The following is a 20742-nucleotide window of genomic DNA, read 5'->3' on the forward strand; positions in this document are numbered from 1 at the left end:
TTTCCTTATTTAACTTTTCATCTGTAATAAATGTCGTCAAATTAAAATCCTTATAATTTTATATAAAAAATAAAAATTTTTAAACTCTATACTAAAAAAAAAGAAAAAATTTTTTATATCACTTGAATGAATTTTAAAAAAAATAATATATATATATATTAAACATTAATTTCGTAATAAACACGTTCGAAAAACGTTATTGATCAAAAAAAGTCAGAAATCATTTCAATAATTATAATGTAATCAAAAAAAAAAAAAAAAGTTGTTGTCATATTAACAATTCAAAATAATTTATCGGTAAAAAATAAAAATGAAAATTAATATAACTATAGTAAATTTTTAAAAATACTGAGTTGATAGAGTTTTTATTAAACCATCCACAGCCTACGAGCCATCAGGAACTTAATGTTTGAACATTACTTCACTTTTTTAGTATTTTTCAAAAAAAAATTAAAAAAAAAAGTTTTTGATCCAAATTTTTATTAAATTATAATTAAAATATTTTATATAGTATTTAATGGGAATGAATAACTATTAAATGCCCCTTTTTTTTTTTTTTTTAAATATTATAACTATTAATTTCCCTCGAACGAAACAGTTATAACTTCCCTATACATTAATACTAAAATCATACACTTTTTTTTTTTTATGGATGAAAAGAAAAAAAAAAAAAAAATTGGATCAATTTTTTTTTAAATGTGCAGGAATAAAAAACTGACTTTTATAATTAAACTATACAAGAAACAAAATAGCTTGTCGATATTTTTTTTTTTTTTTTTTTTTCACTTTTTAAAAGTTTTTTTTTTTTTTTTCTTCGTGTTTTAATTTTTTTATATATTTTTATAAAATGATTATTACGAGTCTATCCATCTTCTTTTGGAGGTGTAAACCAACCGTTTTTTTCGTGTATTTGTACAAGTGATTTAAATGATTGTTGTGCTCTTGCTAGACTATACTGCCCCTGCTGAAAAAAAAAAAAACAAACAGGAGGAAATTTTATTACACAATTTACAAATTATTACTGTGATAAAAATATAAATAAATTTATTAATAAAATATACGGTAATACTCACTTGATCAACAACTTTAGCATAATTAAATTGAATTCTAGCTTTTCCTTTAACAAGCGTAGCTGCGATTTGCATTATTACAGCCTCTACAGTATAAGCTGAGCTCCACCCTTGTTTAGTTAATAACTCCATACAAATTGCTCCTCCTACTAATACATATCCACCCGATATAACAGGATAAACTACTCTTACAAAGGGTGGTTCAAAAGGATAGGTTTCCTATTTCAAACATCATAAGTTTCAAATATTTGTTATTAAAAAAAAAAAAAAAATTAATAATTTTTTATATATATTAACAAACTTGCCTTAAAAAGCATACTAAGTAAAATACTATCTTTCCCTTCTTTTTCTTTCAATAAAATAAGATCATTGTGTAAAGGTGAATCAGGATCAACTGACATAAGTCTTACGTTCCATTCATACAAAGAATCACTAACAAGATCGATGCTATACATGCCTGCAATTAAAATCGATTCGATTAATTTTTGCAAATGATATTGTTTAAAAAAAAAAAAAAGGAAAAAAAAAGGTACCTTTTTTGTAGGTATCGGAACGGTATATGTCTCTTAATTCTTTCATGAGACGATCAGTTGCTTGAACAGAGCCATGCACCGATCCTTTTAAATGATCTTGCCTTTCTTTTTGACGCAGACGCTCCAATAAAGCTATGTGTTCCATAGCAATTTCTTCATTCTGAAAAACAACATAATTTCAAATAATCAAATTTTTTAATATTTTAAACATTTAATTAAAAAAATTAAAAACACACTTTCTTCAAAGTCTTTAATAATTTACTTTATTTATAAAGATTCCTTGTTAATTATTAAATTTAAAATAATTGAAATTAATTAACTAAATTTAAAATCAAATTAATGTCAATATTACAAAACTTATTTATTAAGTAATATTAAAAATTAATTTCTCATTAACTTACCTTACTTTTGGAATTTGTATCTATCTCTTCCATTTCAAGATGAAGATCCTCATCTCCATCTTCTTCTTCATCATCTTCATCTTCATCCATATCTTGTTCAGGTTCTGGCTAAAATATACATTTTAAATTATATCATAATCGAGAAAATTTCATTATATTTATACATCTTACATTTCCTACAGGTTTACTATGCCATGTTGAGAAATATTTTGTTAAAATATTACATTGAATTAGAGTTAAAACTCACAAAATAATTTACCTGAAAACGTGTGTTGACAGGTGAAGGAAGAGTAAGTCTTGTTAAATCTGAAGGTTCTTGAACACCATGTAAGCGACATAATTCCTTTAACAAAATTCCAACTTGATTTACTACATGGTTTTCAGCTCCAGATGTATTGCTAAGAATTTGTACAGCATTGGTTACACTGGTTTCTTCAGAGTCAGCAAACCAAACAGGAGGGGTTGCAGGGTATGTTTCCTTAATTAAAAAAAAAAAAAAAATTATTTTTTATTTTAAAAGAAACATTCCCGAGAAAGGTAAATATTCAATTAAGGTAAACTGCATGTATAATTTTTGTAAATTTTATTTATGTCTTAATATATGTATTTTTATTAACATTACCACTAATATTAATAATTTTCTTTACAATGATGTAATACTTTTCTTTTTTAACAATGCCACTTTCAAGGCATATTTAATTTTTAAAAAAATATAATTTAATTCAAAATTGGGTATTTTTTTATTGATTTTTTTAAAATAAAATTATGAGCTGCACTAAAATTTCTTTAAAAATTATTTTTTTTCAGACATAAAAAGCCTTTATTTAGAAATAAAATAAAATTAAAATAATGTAGAAATTTCAACTGAATAAACATTCAAATTGATTCAACAAATAAAATTTACATGCATATATTTTTATATCTGAAAACCGTTAATTTATAATTTTAACAAAATGAAAAAAAATATTTTTGTCAGAAAATTAAAATAATATTTTTATCAAGATTGACATATTTTCTTAAGAAAATTGACTTTAAATTTTTTGAATTAAAAAGTACTCTTTTCTTAATTTAAATGTCCTTCAAGGTATAAAAGAAAAAGTATTTAAATTTTCCAAAATAAATTTAAAATTCTTGTGGGATTAAGTAAAACAAATTTTTATTTATATAATTTTAATAATTAATTATTGTGGGCATACTAACGTGTAATTTGAAAAGCAATTAAAACAATGATTTTTCTGAATTAAAAATCATTAATCTTTAAAACTTACTAATTTGCATTCAAAAATTTAATAATACTGTATCGCGTAAAATTTTTTACAAAAATTAAAATTTAATTTAAAAATTTTTAAAGTAGTACTCAAAAAAAGAGATCCACTACTTAAAAAGGAATGTTTTAAAATCGTTATATCGTAGCCATTGCAATTAATTTGATAGTAATTTCTCTTTGTCTGAGTATTTGGTTAATTTACTTTATAATTTACGTTTATGTAAAAAATTTAAAGACGAAGTTTAAAAAAAATATATAAAAAAGGATTTTAACAAAAAAACTAGAGCAAAAAGTTAATATTATTTACCGTAATATTAGCATGTATTTCATATTTTTTTCCGTTTTTCCCAATAAACCTACAGCTAAGCTCATCAACACTAGCAGACACTATCTGAAACCTTTCATGATTTTTCGGAAACACTGCTTCTAAAGTTTTTATTTCTTGTTTAAGTGTATTTAAGCACGCCATTTACTTATAACTGAAACATGAGGTTTTGAAGATTAGCTAAATTAAACAAATAAATTATTCCTAAAACTTAAACCTACAACTACGATCACTCCCAATCAAAATGGCGAAAGGAGACCTCGGTTACCTTCGTACACTTCCGCCTAATAAATTCTTCCACTGTTTATTTAAGTTTAATTTGGTAAAACTGAAATAAAATGCCGCCAATTTTTTTTTTATTTAAGAACTCTACTTGATTAAGGCTGTGGAAATGCATTCGACGCCATTTTGATTAAAATGTTAATGTTTACTTTCTACAAAACCCAAACTTATTTATTTCATCGTATATAGTGATTAATTTTTATTAAAAAGTAAAAACTATAAATGGCCTTAAAAAGTCAATAAAGTAAATAAAAAAATAGGTAAGTCAGTGTTATTCTAGATTTTAATTTTTTCGTAAAAGTTATGTTGATAAAATTATTTATAATATGCGTTTTCTTTTTAAAAAAATATGTATAATCTGTTTATTTTTATTAGTGTAAAAATTTTATTATTTTAGATCATCGTACGTTTATTACAATGTTAACAGAATGAATTAATTTCAAAATTTTACGGAACTTTAAATAATAAATTCGGGTAGTTCGTTTTCGCGCCTGGCGTCTTTATTTAGAACACCTGCCATTTGTAACAATATTAATATTTTCATGCATCGTAAAATTTTATACATGTTTATTTCAATATTAAAGAAAATTACTCCAAGATTAATAATTACGTGAAAAATGAAAGTTATTTTTATTGAAAATTTAATTTATAATAATTATGACTATACTCGTACTCTTTTCGTCGTGTTCACAGGTGACCTTTTACATTAGATTAGCATATTTCATTGTACAGAAATAATGTTTATTTTTCTTTAATTTTTAGAATCTCAATAATTTTCAAAAGAAGTAAGTTTTTTCAGTCAAAAAAGAAAAAAAACATCATTTAATATGAAAATGCCAAACTCTAGGATTTATAAAAAATTTTAAATGGAACTGTACTATAAAATGCCTCATAATAAGGGTGGGCCATGTGTTAGAAGTGATATTTTAGCATCAACAGCTTGGAATGCTCTTATTCATCATCCAGTTGAAGATTCTGATGCTGAAGAATTGCCAAGCACAGTTGATATAGATGCCATTAAAGGTGCTCCTATAACAGGTCATACAGGGCATTGGAATTCTTTAAATAGTAATATTACTAAAAGTAATGTCGAAGAAAAAAATGAATCTGATTCTGATGATGATAAGAAAATTAGTGATTCAAATTCAAGATCTTCAAGTGACAGTCAATCAGAGGTTTGTAATTGTTTTAAATTAATTTATTTGGTAATTTTTTAATTCATGTTTTTTAGCCATTTAATGTTTTCTTAAAATTGTAGGTATTAAAATAAAATAAATTATAATAAATTCAAAAGAATTAAAATTGTGGTATATTTCTGTCATTAAATTATTAATTTAGACACTGAAACAATTACTATTAATATTATATTTTGACTAAAATTTCTTATTACAATAAATGCAAAAATAATTACTGTATTAGAAAACATTGAAGAAAACTAAATGTCAATATTTATTCGTTTTACCTTTAGTTTCATGTATTTCACCTAAATACATGCAATTATTTAAATATGCAATATATTACAGATAAATATTTATCAATATATTATTTTGTATAAATCTTAGTTCCTGTTTATATAAAATATTTTTTTTAAATTTAGTGTCTTACATACGTTTTTTTTACAGCTTTTTTAATTTTTTTGTATTTTAAATTCTTGTTTAACGCCAATATCAACATTAATATTATTAATAAAACTATTGTGTTTCTATGTGTCAATACCTTGTAAATGATTTATATTAAACATATTTTTATTTATGTTACAGTAATTTGACTTATTAATAAATTTTTTTTTTTTAAATTTTGTTTAGGATTCAGAAAGTGGTTCCTGCAGTTGGTCCAGCAGTTCTGAATCTAGTTCGAGATCTAGTTCATGCTCTTCTCAATCTGCTGTACAAAGTAGAATTTCATCACCACCTAGTCAAACATTTTCAATCAGAGAATCAAATTTTGAGCAAGTAAGAAATTTTTTTTTTTGTATTTTATTTTTAATTAGACAATTTATTTTCATTTTGTATAATGAAAAAATACATTTATTGCCAACAATATGTTTAACCGGTAAACATATGTCTAATGCAAGAAATACCTTAACCTAATATTTCTTAAATATTTAAAAAAAATTAAATTAAAAATGTTTTTAAAATTTTTAATTTTTAGGGTGGTTTAAAACTTAAACTTTCTGCAATGAAAATTTCAAACAAAAGACAGTCATCGAGTCGAAGTCAAACGGGTACAGAGAGTGATAGTTGCTCATCAATGAAACACGAAAAATTTAAGCTAGGTCAGCTATATATGGATGAAAAAGAGAAAATGAAGAAACCTACAAAAGTGAAAAGTCGGCTGAGGTTTTCAGGGATAAATGATGCAAAAAAAAAGTTACATGTTGATCAAGGAGTTGATAATAAATCACTGAAAGAAACTTCAATGTCAAGTTTAAAGTTAACGACATCAGTTACCCAAATATCTAGTACTAAGAAAATTAACAAAAACGGGGAATCTAAATCTAGTGTTAATGTAAAATCTAAAAATGATAATTTAAAAACGTTTAATTGTAATAAAACAGAAGAAACATCGAAAAGTATTTCTATGTGCGAAGGTCCAATTATTGTTGGCAATAAATTAAATGATTCAAAATCTTTAAGCAAAAAATTTAATGGTAAATCAATAATAAACAAAAAATTGGATTCGAGTACTATTAAACGTGATTTGGACATTAATAAATGCTGCTCAATAGTCATGCCATCAAATAAAAAACTATCGGAAGCCAGTAAACTTAGATGTGTTAGAAAAAATACAGGATCTCAGTATAACAAACCACAATCCGCTATTAAACCAGTAGGTTTTACAGAAAAAAAAAAATTCTTTTCGTTAATTTTAGGTTTTACAGTTATTGATTATTAATTTAACTTTAAAAAGTAAAAAAAAAAAAAAATTAATTTTACTTTTGTTTTTATATATATAGGTTACGAATAATGGCGGTGGTAAATTCACAAAAACATCAAATTTTCATCCCGCCTTTAAATTAAAGGAAGCTTATTCAGAATCGTCAGAAAGTGAAAACGATTGTTCAAAAGATGAAGCAGCTCACTATACTGCATTGGCTCAGCAATTAAGCCATATTGGAAATTCCGAAACTCTTTCTTCTATGTCTGAACACTTACAGGTAAGTCTGAAAAAAATTTTGATTATAAGTATTAAACCTTAATACATTTTTATACTTTTTACAGGTAATTAATCAGGAAGATCTGGCTGCTATTTTACCAGACGTAGTGACAGCTGAAAACCATGGAAGTTTTGATGGTTTTGAAGACGTTTCTTTAGAGTGTGGTAAAAATGAAAAGAAAAATGTAAATCAAGACAGTGGAAGTGATGTTGAACTTCCTGATCAAATTGTTAATGATGCCATTAAAAGGATTCATATAGACAGTGAAGAAATGGAAAACAGTGAAAGTGAAAAAGGTAATCAAAGGTTTTTTAAATACATTTACTTTTTTACTGATTTAAAACATTTAGATCTTTAGTATTAGATCTTTATAAATTATTTTACAATTTTTTTTTTAACATTTTGATAATTAATATAAATTATTATTTTTATTTTTTTTTTTTTTTTAGGTGGTGAAAAATTAGGAGTTACAAAATGCATCACTCGGCAAACTCAATCAACAAATAATTTCAGTTCATCAGACGAAGATGTGGAATTTCGAAGAGGATATTCATCGTCCCTTTTGCAACAGTTTGTTGAAAAAACTGAAATACTCTCAGCTCAGTGTGAAAGATTAATTAATGTTAGTCGATCAAGGAAAATAGCATCTCAAAACAGTTTATTAATGGAAAATATTTTGGAAAGACGTATAAAACGAGGAAGACCACCTAAAATTGTCAAAAATTCAACGTCAAATAATGTAGAAAGTGCACAAGTAGTGTTAGGTAGTGTCGATAGGACAAATAATAAATTGATGCCCGAGTTGGAGGCTTATCGATTGGATAGCTCTCTCAGCAATGTTTCTCCTGATAGTGGAATACAAAGCGTACCTGGTTCTCCAGTTAATGAAAACATTCATGTAAGCCCTTGTCGCGATGTGACACCCCCCATTCTGAGACCAGTCACTCCTGTTACAGGAATTCCAAATAAATTATCTTATCTAACTAAGAAGTCTGACATCTCTAAAAAACGACCCGGAAGACCGAAAAAAATAAAACTTGAAGTTTTCAGAAATTTATTGCAAAATAATAATCAAAGCGAAACTAAAAAAGATAAAAACGTTAAAAGTGAAGATCGACCACCTATTCATAGTTTGATTCCAGAAAGAAGAGGTCCAGGAAGGCCTAAAAAAGCACCACCTATTTTAGAACCCAACATTCCTATGGTGTGCAGAAATGAATTATGCAAAAAAGAAACAAGGAATAACATAAACATTGTATTAAATGAAATTTGCGAAAGAGTTAGTCGTCAGTTAGATTTTCCTTCTTTATCGAAGGAATCCATGCGTAATGTCGAGTTAAATAAAGAAGATATTGAACGCATTTTACTTCATCACAAATCTAAGAAAAGTAGAAATTTGAAATTTGATGCCATTTTTTCAAAGTCAATGAGATTGTCAAATCCTCCTAACGTTGCTATAGTTAAACCTATGCAACACCACCGAGTAGAAGATAATAACGTAGAAAATGACAAATTAAATAAAAAATCCGGGAAAAAATGTAAAAATGGTAATCTAGATGAAAATACGTGGTATAGTGTAAAACTAGCCTGTGAAAAATTAAATATTGCTGAAAAGGAAAAAGACTTTACAGATAAAAAAAGCAGATCTTTTATGGATGAAAAATTGAATAAGGGAAATAAATGTAAAAAAAAAACGGAAGGTAAAAGTAAAACAAAAGATTTAGGGCATAAATCTGTGGGTTTTGTTTCTACACCTAGAACATTTCCAACGTATAAAACTTTGTCAACAAACGATCAACTTTCTAAATATTTTGAAAAAGCAAAACCGAATTTGCAAAAAAAAATTCATAGCTTAAAAAAACCACGGAAAAATCTTAAAAAAAGCATAAAAAGGAAAAATGGTAAAACGATTGTAAAACCTTTCATAAATACGTCTATAAAATCGCCATGTTGTTTTTATTCGAGCAAAAAACATGCTAAAATTCCTAACTTAAAGCATAATTTACTACATCGTAAACACAAAAAATGTAAAAGGAGTATGAAACATTTAAAATGTAAACAAAAAAAATTAGATAATGAATGGTTTTTTAAAGAACTAGAAGAACTCATTACAGAATTTCAAAAATTTTCCATTGGAATCGTCAAAAAATCTATTTCTTTAGTGACGGGAAATAATTTGTGTACAATGCAAACTGTCAATTCTGTGCAAAACGAAATGGGATTACCAGCTGATTTTCGGTAAGTATACACCATTCATTCATTTATTTATTTATTTTTCATTTTTTGAAGTATATATGCAATGTAAATTAATTAATAGGGTAAAAAGAGCCGTCAAAAAAAGAAAAGGAAGTGAGAAATCTCGCGGAAGTGATAGAGAGTCTGGAGCGGAAAAATCTAAATTAAGTGATAGAGAATCAGGGCCTGAATTGCCTGAAAATGAAGTATTAAGGGAGAAGCCCAAAAGAAAGCAGAAAAAAAATCACGTCGAAGTTATAAACGTAAGTTTTAGAATTAAATTATCAAACTTATAACCTTTTTTAAGTGTAAGTTTTTAATATTTGACTAATCCAATTGCAGCAAGGAGCAGATACTAATTCTAATGAACAACGTTTACCTTTGAAAAAACGACATTATCATTTAACTTCTGCTTCAAATCAGCAATTACTACCATCTTGGACTAGTGACAGTACGCAATCAATAGTCAAATCTATAAATGCTGACAAGCCAATTAATAAAGAAGTTAACAGTCATTTAAAGAAAGAAGCTGTGGAAAAAATTAAATGTGCGGATAGTCAAAAAATACAAAGGAATTCTATAGACGAAGCTATTGAAGCAACAATCACTAGATACACTACAAAATCGTGTAACGTCTCACCGGAAACTAATTCCGATTCTAATAGCACTCAATCACAATTTAACAATCAGCAATGTGTTATTACAACGCCTAAGAAGAGGCACAGAGTGCCTGATTTGGTTGCAAAGACTGTTTTTCAAAGTAACATTTGTAAAAATAATAATGATGTTAAATCTATATTAAAAAATTCAGATATTAATGTCAAGACTATGCTATCGCTACGTCACGGAGCTGGCAATTACACAAAAGTAGAACCGTCGTGCGTTCAAAATTTAATCAAAACAAGTAATTTTATTAAAGAAACTAATAATAAATTATTTCTTCCGATCGAATCTAAAAAGAAAACAGGGATCAAAAACATCAGTAAAGATATTAAGGGAGATAAATATGTAACAGGTAGTACTAAAGGAGATATTGAAAAATCGGATAATGATGAAATTTTTACTAGAAACAACGATAAAATTAAAAAATATGGGCTGAAAAATTCTGAACATTCTGAACATCTTCATTTTTCGAAAACCAGTGAGGAAAGACTCAAAAAATATGAGTTTAAAAATGTTCTCTTCGAGAAAACTTTGTCCAAAACAAGTCAAAAACAACATTATACGAGGTCAAGTTCTAAAACCGACATGACACCTTCTGATCAAACGCAATCAAATAATAGTAAAGAAGTACATTTATGTAAATTCAACGGGTCCAAAGAATCAAATGAGAATGACCACGATGATGATAAAATTTCTGAAAAGCTTCCGGAAATTGAAATATTCGATTCGTCTCTCGATGCAAAATATGATGGTAAAACATTATCACCTACGGTGAATTTACAAAATGAGAATGATAAAAATTCTTCAAATTTAAAAAAATATCGAGATGGTAGAATTTTACAATCAGTTGAAGAAAAACGAAAAGACAAAAGTCACAAAAAACTTTTCACGCAAAAAAAAGGAATCAGAAAAAGTAATTACTTTAAAAAACCCAGGTGTTTGAAAAGTTGTAAGGAAGTCAGAGTTAATGTGAAGGAATCGACTCCAAAAGATATATTAATTACAAAAGGGGTTGTAGAAAAAAAAAAAGTTAAACGTAGAAAAGCTATAAACAGAACGGGTTTCCCAAGTAATAAAAAAAAGAAGAAAAAAATGTCTATAAAATTAGACGAAATTGAGGATAAGACTGCCTCGGAAATGACAAAGTTTTCAAATCCCGACGGTTCTGCCACAAAATTACAGGAATGTGAAACTGATAAATTTTCAGAGGATTCAAACAATAAAAAAAATAATTTGAATCTATCAACAAATACTACCGATTTAAATAAGTCTTTAGACTGTCCTACCAATGAATCCGTGAAAACCGATGATGATGAAAATAATTTAGAAAATAATAGAGGAAATCAAATTTCATTGGAAGAAACAACCGTACAAGATTCCATTACCGAAGAACGTGAATCTAAAGTCGAAGGGAAAGTATCCGAATCGAGCGGTACAAAAAGAGTGAGAAAAAATAGTAGTTCGCTATCAGATTTAGTTGCTAAAAAAGTGAAAACGATTAAAACAGAAAATGAAGAACCTAAAGTTAAAAACAACGCTGACCTTCATAAAGGAATCGAAACAACAACGGGAACAATTTCGACAAGAAAAAGGAAAAGTTTGAATACGACAAAAAATATTAATTTTGGTTTGAACAGGTATCAATATCCACTTTTATCAATGAAGAAATTTAAAAGAGCTAAAGAAGAATTAAGAGCACAAAGGTATGTTACCGACGCAAAGTCTTAAAAAGAATTTAAAAGAAAAAATAATAATAATAATAATAATATTAATGTTTACGTTTTTTTGTATTGTAGCGAAGAAAGTATTTGCGATTCTGTCGAAGAAGAAGTTTCTAAAATAAAAAAATCACATCCGAGATGGCGAAAAAAATATTTAGCTGCTGGCTTATTTTCTGATTTTTACAAACAGGATCCACCTCAAAAAGTGAATAAAGTAAATGAAAAATCTTTGTCTAAGCTAGTGTACCTTCTTGCTGATCAAGAATTAGACTTATTACCCCCACCATCTTATTGTAATAAGTATGTCAGACTTAGAAGAGTGGATTATCAACTCCCTTTCGATCTGTGGTGGCTTCATACACATTCTCAGCTTCCAGGCCGGGATATTGTTCCAAGTTGGAATTACAAAAAAATTAGAACCAGTAAGTTTAAAAAAAAAAAACTTATCAATCTTAAATAAATTTAAAAATTTTTAAACATTTTTCATAACTTTCTTCATTCTAGATATTTATTATGACGTCAAACCGCAAATGACGGGTACTTATGAAGCTCAAGCTTGCAATTGTACAGTACCTCTTAATACAAAGCAAAAAGGTTGCGGCGAAGAATGTATAAATCGAATGGTTTTTGCCGAATGTTCACCACAATTATGCCCTTGCAAAGAAAAATGTTCAAATCAAAGAATACAAAAGCACGAATTCGCTCCGGGTTTGCAAAAATTCATGACTAAAAACAAGGTAAAGTTGTGATAATTAAAGTAAACTTATAATTTATTTTTGAATTTAAAAAACAAAATTATATTTTTAGTTGGGGTCTTGGAAAGTTACATTGCCTTTTCGAAAAAAATGTGATTTTGCGGCTTAAATAACTCATATATTTTACTTGCGACAGATAATTAAAAAGAAAATTCTATCTTTTCACGTCTTTTGTTTCCAATTTACTAAAATGAAGAATAAAAAGTTAAAGCATTTATGTTCAATCATAACCTGAACTTTTAATATTATTTTCTGGAATAACATTAACAGCTACCCATTAAATTTTTTTTCTTTTTTTCTATAACGAAGCTAATTGTAAATTTTACTATGAATTTTAAAATTTTTCGAAAAATGCATATTTGGTGTTTATTTCAATACCTACTTAAAAAAACTTGTGATGATTGTGGTTCACTATCTGAGAAATATGAATTCAAAAAAATTTAAATAAAAAGGAATAATTACCTATTAATTATCCTAAATAATTGAAATGAATGAACTTTTCAAGGGTTTGTGTTTCCTCTGTCGATTTTCTTCTTTACATCGTACCTTATCATTGCAATTTATTTTCATCATTGTAGGTTTAATTGCAATCGGAGTTTTTCCTACCTCATTTTTAATCAAAACGGTACATTTAACATTTTTCGTACCCGAACATTTATCATTTTCAATTTTTTCTTTACAACTAAATTTTCCCTTTTCTTTTTTATCACATTTATCATCTTTATCTTTATCCTTATCCTTACTCGAGCTTTTATATGAAAAACATTTTCTTTTTTGAGGACACGCCGCTTCTACTTGAATTTTATTAAAACTCGTCACAATATCAAGGGTTAAAAACAAAAGTAAAAGAAATTTGATTTGTTTAAACATTTTTTACTGGAAAATTTTGAAAATTTTTTGTTTTTTTCTATTTTGAATTTTACTTTTTTTTTTTTTTGTCGGATAAAATTTAATATTTTTAATGATTTCAAAAATGAATTTTTTTTTTTTTTTTTTTGTTTTTCAACAAGCACTTGCTAACCTGAGAAAAAGAATTTTAGAATATTTTAATCAAATGAAATTTTTTTTTTTTTTTACTGTAATTATAATTAATAAGAGGTAAATTTATTATAAATTTTTGATTTTAGGGTTGGGGCATAAGAACCAAGCAACCAATCAAGGCGGGTGATTTTATTCTTGAATATGTGGGTGAAGTAGTTTCAGATAAGGAATTTAAAGACCGTATGGCAAGCATTTATGTAAATGACAAACATCACTATTGTTTACATTTGGATGGAGGATTGGTGATTGATGGACATCGAATGGGAGGCGATGGTAAATAATACTTGATTTATAATTTTAAATTACTCGTGAGTGCAAAAAAAAAAATTATTTTTTTTAAATTATTTAAAGGTCGATTCGTCAATCATTCTTGCAATCCTAATTGTGAAATGCAAAAGTGGTCCGTAAACGGTTTATTCAGAATGGCTCTTTTTGCTCTTCGAAATATTCCAGCCCATCAAGAGCTTACTTATGATTATAATTTTTCTTTGTTCAATCCTGCCGAGGGTCAACCTTGTTATTGTGGGACCAACGAGTGCAGAGGAGTTATAGGGGGGAAATCTCAAAGGATTCCATTAGGAAATGGACAAAATGTCGTCACGTCTGAAAAAAAAGAGAAAAAAATGGTAAGATTTTATAATAATAAAGCATTTATATGTGTTTTTTATTTAAATGTATTTTTTTAATGTTTAAATGTTATTCTTTTACAGGTTGGCAGACCAAGGAAAACAGGCAAAGCAAAGAAACACAACGTTCGAGACAAGAATAAAATAGAAACTGTTACAGTTAAGCCATCAACTAAACCAATGTCTCATCAACAAAGATGTTTTGTACAAATGCATCATTGTTTTTTGCTTAGGAATGTTGATAAGGTATTTTTACCTCATGTGTTTACATAATTTTTTAATTTTTAAATTAACAAAGAAAATGATTTTAATAAAAATATTTTTCAGGTAAAAAGAAATAAAAATAATTCCAAGTGGAATTGGAAGCAGTCAAATAACGAAGTTCAAAGTTTTTCGCGTCAATTACCCGAAATAAAGCAATCCGATGTGTTTTATACTCAGTTAAACGCATTATCCACATTACGTTCAATTAAAACACGTAGATTAGCTCAAGCAGAAGATAATCCAGAGTTGACAAAAGTGGCAAAGTTAGCCTACATCTTCAAAGACTTGTACAGTGCTGTTATTTCGGCAAAAGGTGAATTTAATTTTATTAAGCAAATCAATGTGACAAAATTTTTTAATTTAAAACAGTTTTTTTTTTTTGTATTTTCTAAATTCCATAAAAATTATTTTATGTTTGAACATTTTATAATTTTTGTTGCAGATGAAAAAGGAGAATTGTTATCGGCCCCCTTTACTAATCTCCCTCCCAAAAGAAAACTTCCTGCTTACTACCAAAGGGTATCCGATCCTATAGATTTAATTACGATTGAACAAAATATAAATACAGGAAACTACAAAACAATCGAAGCATTTGATCAAGATATGACAAAACTCTTCAATAATAATGTTAAATTTTACGGCAGGACTTCAGAATTAGGTATTGCCAGCACCAGGTTACGAAGAGTGTATTGTTTGGCGAAATATGATTCCGCAAGTGAATTAGAAAAAGTTTTGGGTGATGCCATTCCGTCATCTTTCATTCCAGAAAACGCTAACCCTGGTTTGTAATTTTTTTTTAATTTCAAATCTGTTTGTTACACTTTTTTTTTATTTTTAATGATAATATTTTACCGTTTTAAAATATTTGTTTTAGGTGACGAAGAAGAAGACGTCATACGATGTATTTGTGGACTGTACAAAGATGAAGGAGTAATGATTCAATGTGAAAGATGTTTAGTGTGGCAACATTGTGATTGTGTAAAAGCCGATGACTCTGTTGAACATTATCTGTGTGAAAGATGTGATCCTAGGGAAGTTAATTTGGAAATTTTGATCGATCCTCAGCCCGAATATGCCACAGGTAAACTTTTTTTTTTTTTTTTTATAAAAACATTAAAAAATTTAACTTTATTTTCATCTTTATTTTTTTTTCTTTTTTTTTAGAAGATACAACTCATTACATAAGTCTTTTAAGAGGTGATCTTCAACTAAGAATCGGCGATGCCGTTTACGTTTTAAGAGACATGATCGAGGAAAATACACCGAAAACTTCTCCGCCTACAAAAGTGACGTATAAAACGATACAAAATGTAAATTATGCGGATTTAGATATTTTCAGAATAGAAAGGCTTTGGATAGATAAAAAGTTAGTAAAAACTTTTTAAAAATTTACATGTTCACAAAATTACAAAAGCAGTGAAATTAATATTTCCTTAGTTTTCATTTAAAAATAAATTGTTTTAAATTTTCAGGGGTGACAAATTTGCATTTGGACATCATTATTTGAGACCTCACGAAACATATCATGAACCTACAAGAAAATTTTTTCACAATGAAGTAATGCGGGTGCCTTTATACGAAGTGGTACCTTTAGACCTTATCATGAATCATTGCTGGGTATTGGATTTAAATACCTATTGTAAAGGTAAACTCTATTTAAATATTTACATTAATTATTATTCTTAATTTTATTTTTAATTTATATTATTTCTAAAGTAAATTAATTTTTTTTTTTTTTTTTAGGTCGGCCCATAGGAGCTCCGGAGGAACATATTTATATTTGTGAATACAGAGTGGACAAAAGCGCTCATTTATTTGCCAAAATAGCCAAACCTTATCTTATTTGTACTAAGACTTATGCATTTGAAAAATTTGATGTCAGATTAAAACCTACTAGAACTTATACCGTACGTATAAACCTCTTTATCTTTTCCTAAAAATTTGAATATGAAAAAAAATTTTTTCTTAATTATTATTTATTTATTTATTTTTAGCCTCACGGTGATGTACCTGTAAGATCCAGGGCTCGCAATAACCTTCGTACCATTCACGAAGATGAGGCCAAAAGCGAGTCGCTAAAACAGAGTGAATCAGATGAAGAATTGCCACTTGCTAAAATCAAAGAAAACGTACACGCTGCAAAGGTAAGTATTTAAAAAATTAATCATTTAAAAATAAATTATGAATCCAAAAAAAAAAAAAAAAAAAATAGTTGTTATTATTATAGTTATTAGGCAATTTTTTCTTTTTCTCGTTTTCAGAGAGATGAACAGAAAAAAAGATTAAATTCGATTCTTTTAAAATTGTTAAGTCGATTGCCTAATAAACAGCCTTTGGATTTATCTTATTTATTGGAACCGGTAAAAAGATTTCGGGGAAAGGCTCAACAACAAGGAAAACGAACATAATTAACAGTAACCTTTTTTTTTTTTTTTCCCTATTTATTTAAGTTTAATTTGAGTAGCTTTACCTTTGTTGTTTAAGTTTTAAAAAAATTGTTTTCAATCAACGGAATCTTGAAAAAAAAAAAAAAAAAAGATTTCTTTAAAATAATTTTTATTAAATTCTAAAAAAAATATTTATATGAGAATTAATGGTGTATGTAATTTGACATTTAAACAAAAATGCCCAGTGTGTATGAATGAGAGTATCCGAGTGCGTGTGAATTGTAAAAGTAAGCAATCAATATTTTCGATTTTATTATTATTATTATTATTATTATTTGTAAATAAAATCCAATCGCAAAGCACACAGACACAAACAAATTATCAACGAATTTTTTTTTTTTTTTTTTTAAAAGGAAATCAAAAGAATTAAAAAATTAATATTAAATTAGAGACGAAAGGATAATTTTTTATTTATTTATTTATTTATTTTTTTTTCGAATCTGTCTAATTATTGTTTGGTTTTAATAATAATAGAAATGATTGATTAACTTATTGATTGAAATAACGTGCAAAATCAGTGGTATCAGCCTGTGATAGATAAAATTCGTAAAACAAAAAAAAAAAAAAAAGGGAAAAAAAAACTGTCGCTTTAAAATAGCCCAGTCATATATTTTTTTTAGTATTTATTATTATTATTATTAGTTTTTAAATTAAGCCATTAATTTTTTTAAACAATTATTTACGTATTAAGCGAGCGATTAATTTACAACAAAACCTTCCTATTAATATTCTTTACAATTTTGTTTTACATTTTTTTTTTTTTTTAAACAATATAAATAATAAATTTTAATTTCAACAGATGCATGTGTACATATAATTACCGTAATAAGCGTAAAAAATAATAAAATTATTTATAAAAATTATGTAAATATTAATTTAATAAATATGTTTAAAAAAAAAAAAAAAAAAATTGTCAGTGTTAATAAAAAAACACAAAATGAATTTTTAATTGTAATTATATTGATCACATCATTTTTATTTTTCGTGTGTTTTGATTTTATTTATTTTTATTTATTTATTTATTTATACATACACGAATTAATTGATTTTTTTAAAAAATATTCCACATGAAAATTTTAATTAAAAATCAAACTCAATGTGTTTTGCACAAATTTCAAAATAAATTTTTTAATATATAATTTAATATTTTTTTTTTGTATTTTTTTTTGTATGGGGGGAGGTAGGGGAAGGGGAAGGAATGAACGGCCTAAAGAATTGAAATTATTTAATTATTTTATATGTAATCATTTTTTTTTTTTTTATTGTTATTATAATTTTGAATCAGAATAATAATAATGAAAATTATGTATTTATTTTTTAATGAAATTTTTAATTAATCATTTTATTTATAATGAAATTATTAATGGAAAAAAAAAACGACAACAAATTTTTTTTATTAATTCACAAATTATTATTTTTTTATTAATCGTTTATTTAATTTTTATTTTTTTATTAACTTTAATCGCACTATTATTATTATTTTATTAATCATTATAATTAATTTTTTTTTTGTTTATTGTATGAAATTAAATATTTGCGATTTGTGTGCTTGTACCACGATAATAACAAATTATTTAAATCTATTATTATTATTATTTATTAGATTTGACCAAATCTTAAAAATATGACAATATTGCCTTTAAATATATAAAATAATGTTAAACATTTTTTTTGTTTTTTTATTGTGTGTAATTAATTAATTTTAATGTTTATTTTAACCTATTTGAAAGGTGTAAATAAATATTATTATTAAACAAATGTCAAAGGTTATTATCATTATGGTTTTTTTTTTTTTATTATTTTAATTCTCATAAACATATTTTTTCTTTCTTTCTTTCTTTTCTATTAGGAAAGAATAAAAAATATATATAAATAAATAAATATATATAAATATTTTTTTGATAAGTATATATAAATTGTAAAATAAAAATATTGAAACATGTACTGAAAGGTTTGAACGCTTTAATCACAACAATTATTATTATTATTTTCACATTTGAATGATTCATAATAAAATTTGTAATTAATTATAAATATTTAATTTATTTAATTGTAAAATTTATGTATTTTAGTGTGCTTTGTTATTATAAATTTCTTTTTTCTTTTTTTTTTTTTAATTAAATTGAATTAATTACTTCTTTTTTCTAATACTTGATGTTACGTTTCCTGTCGCGAAAATAAAAATAATTTATGATTACCTGATAAAATTTAACGTTTTTTTGTGATTAATTTTAATTTTTTTTTTTTACAGTATCTATTACAATATTGCAAACTTAATATATATTTTAATGTTTGTTTTTTTATCTCGTTTAAACAGTGTTGAAATTTAACTGATAAGTTTTTCATAACTGATTAAAAATAAGTAAGTAAACATAAATTTTTAATTGAGTATTAACATTTTAGTTATTTAATTATTTTATAATAAGTGACTGACTTTGTTTATTTTATTTTAAATTATTTTAAATGATATTTAATGTTTAATAAGTTGATGAATTGTTACGGTGTTTTAAACATTACTTAATAATTTTTTTATATCACTATATTTTTTTGAATAATTTTTATTTCGAAAAAAAAAAACAAAAAATTTTAACAAAGATATTAATAAATTAAAACTGCCGAAATTTATTTTAAAAAAATATATATTTTTATACATAAAAATAAAATAGGCAGTAAATGTTGTAAAAATATTTCTAAATTGTGCTTTGCAACAAACTTTTAGCATTAATAATACTTGATCCGCTACAAATAATTCTAGTTCCGGTTTTACTTTCAAGAAATTGTAATGCGGCAATTTCGGCATAAGTTATACCTCCTACAATATATATAAAAATACTGTTGGGTTTAATATCGATAAAATTATCAACCTGATTTCCAATTAATTTCGTTTCAGATTTTTCATTTATCCCGCACGGTAAACCTTTAACTAAATCATTTAAACTCATTTCTTTTCGAATTAAATAAGTGACTATTTGAGCCACCAAAGGAATGTATGCTCCCCCAAATATGTAACTCGCATCTTGAGGATTCTTTAAGCATGTGCTTTTTGATAAATTAGGGAATAGTTTAAATTTTTGGACGGTGGTTTGAAAAGAATTTTTTTTCGGAAAAGGTACAACTTGAGCTACTTTGTTGGCAATTTTTGCTGAAATTTCACCCGGAGACGGTGAAGATGAAAACAAACCGTGCTTTTCTAAATTGTAAAATGTAGATAAATGCTCAAAGCCATATGAATGAAGGAATTGCTTTTTTAAATTCATACTTTCTTCAACTGAAAAATCATTTTGAGCTAGGGAAAGTAAACAAATTAATCTTAATGGCAGAAACACATCTTCTGATGTACTTATCATATCTTCAATTTCAGTTAAAACTTCTTTTCTTGAATTTCCATACAGGATATTTGTCTGACAATTATTTATGGATTCAAATTTTTTACCCATTTCATTGCAAATTTTTTCACATATGTTGAAATGATTTGACAAAGCTAAACTTTCCTGTTTGAGATTTTTCAGTCGATTGCTAACAAAATTTTTCATTTCTTGAATTCCCATATTTGTTCCCTTATTCTTTTCATTTATTAATTCCTGAGCTTTTTGCTTTAAATAAACATTAACATCAGAAAAGTGTCTATTTTTGATTTGATTGTAAATTTCATCATTGCTAGTTAACTGCATAGATATAGCCAATTCTTTTTTCTCTTTATTTTGCTGTTTCAATTCTACTGTGCCTGATGAAATATTCATTACTTCTGATATCAGGCTAGTATATGTTCCAGGCATTAATAGTACAGATGCATAATCAATGTCTCTATCAAAGACGAGAATGCACCCCAAGTCTGAATCAGGTCTTTCTGGTTCACCATATTCTTCTAACCAATTGTCTAATAAATTTGCAATGAACTTGGAATATTTTCCATGAAATAAACCTAAGGATGGTTTTCCAAAAATATGATATACAG

At 26.0% G+C, this 20742-nt stretch overlaps 3 protein-coding genes across 3 annotated transcripts in view; 1 reads left to right on the top strand and 2 right to left on the bottom strand.

Moving 5' to 3' along the window:
- Positions 1 to 862: 862 nt before the first annotated feature.
- Positions 863 to 3740, bottom strand: Phum_PHUM244710 (ubiquitin-conjugating enzyme E2 Q2, putative; the record flags this gene model as incomplete). The annotated part of the gene is made up of 7 exons (XM_002426209.1): positions 863 to 961; positions 1074 to 1252; positions 1372 to 1527; positions 1604 to 1763; positions 2005 to 2112; positions 2264 to 2482; positions 3579 to 3740. The coding sequence occupies 7 exons, from the start codon at positions 3738 to 3740 to the stop codon at positions 863 to 865; spliced, it is 1083 nt and encodes a 360-aa protein (XP_002426254.1).
- Positions 3741 to 4762: 1022 nt separating this feature from the next.
- On the top strand, positions 4763 to 16748 carry Phum_PHUM244720 (protein MLP1, putative; the record flags this gene model as incomplete). Its single annotated transcript, XM_002426210.1, has 22 exons — positions 4763 to 5053; positions 5684 to 5830; positions 6081 to 6707; positions 6901 to 7035; positions 7100 to 7341; positions 7549 to 8947; positions 9032 to 9273; positions 9353 to 9533; positions 9613 to 11636; positions 11730 to 12076; positions 12159 to 12391; positions 13537 to 13723; positions 13802 to 14076; positions 14161 to 14322; positions 14404 to 14653; positions 14783 to 15121; positions 15215 to 15421; positions 15505 to 15706; positions 15813 to 15985; positions 16084 to 16251; positions 16396 to 16484; positions 16602 to 16748. 22 exons carry the CDS (start codon positions 4763 to 4765, stop codon positions 16746 to 16748), a joined length of 8067 nt encoding a protein of 2688 aa, XP_002426255.1.
- Positions 16749 to 19477: 2729 nt separating this feature from the next.
- Positions 19478 to 20742, bottom strand: part of Phum_PHUM244730 (vacuolar protein sorting, putative) — a gene marked incomplete at both ends in the record, with an annotated part of 2307 nt that continues 1042 nt past the window's right edge. Inside the window, one exon of the mRNA XM_002426211.1 lies at positions 19478 to 20709. Coding sequence (XP_002426256.1) covers positions 19478 to 20709 — 1232 coding nt within the window. The remainder of the gene's footprint in view (positions 20710 to 20742) is intronic.

The sequence above is a fragment of the Pediculus humanus genome, genomic scaffold, assembly GCF_000006295.1.
Source record: "Pediculus humanus corporis 1103172107613 genomic scaffold, whole genome shotgun sequence".
Lineage (NCBI taxonomy): Eukaryota > Metazoa > Arthropoda > Insecta > Psocodea > Pediculidae > Pediculus > Pediculus humanus.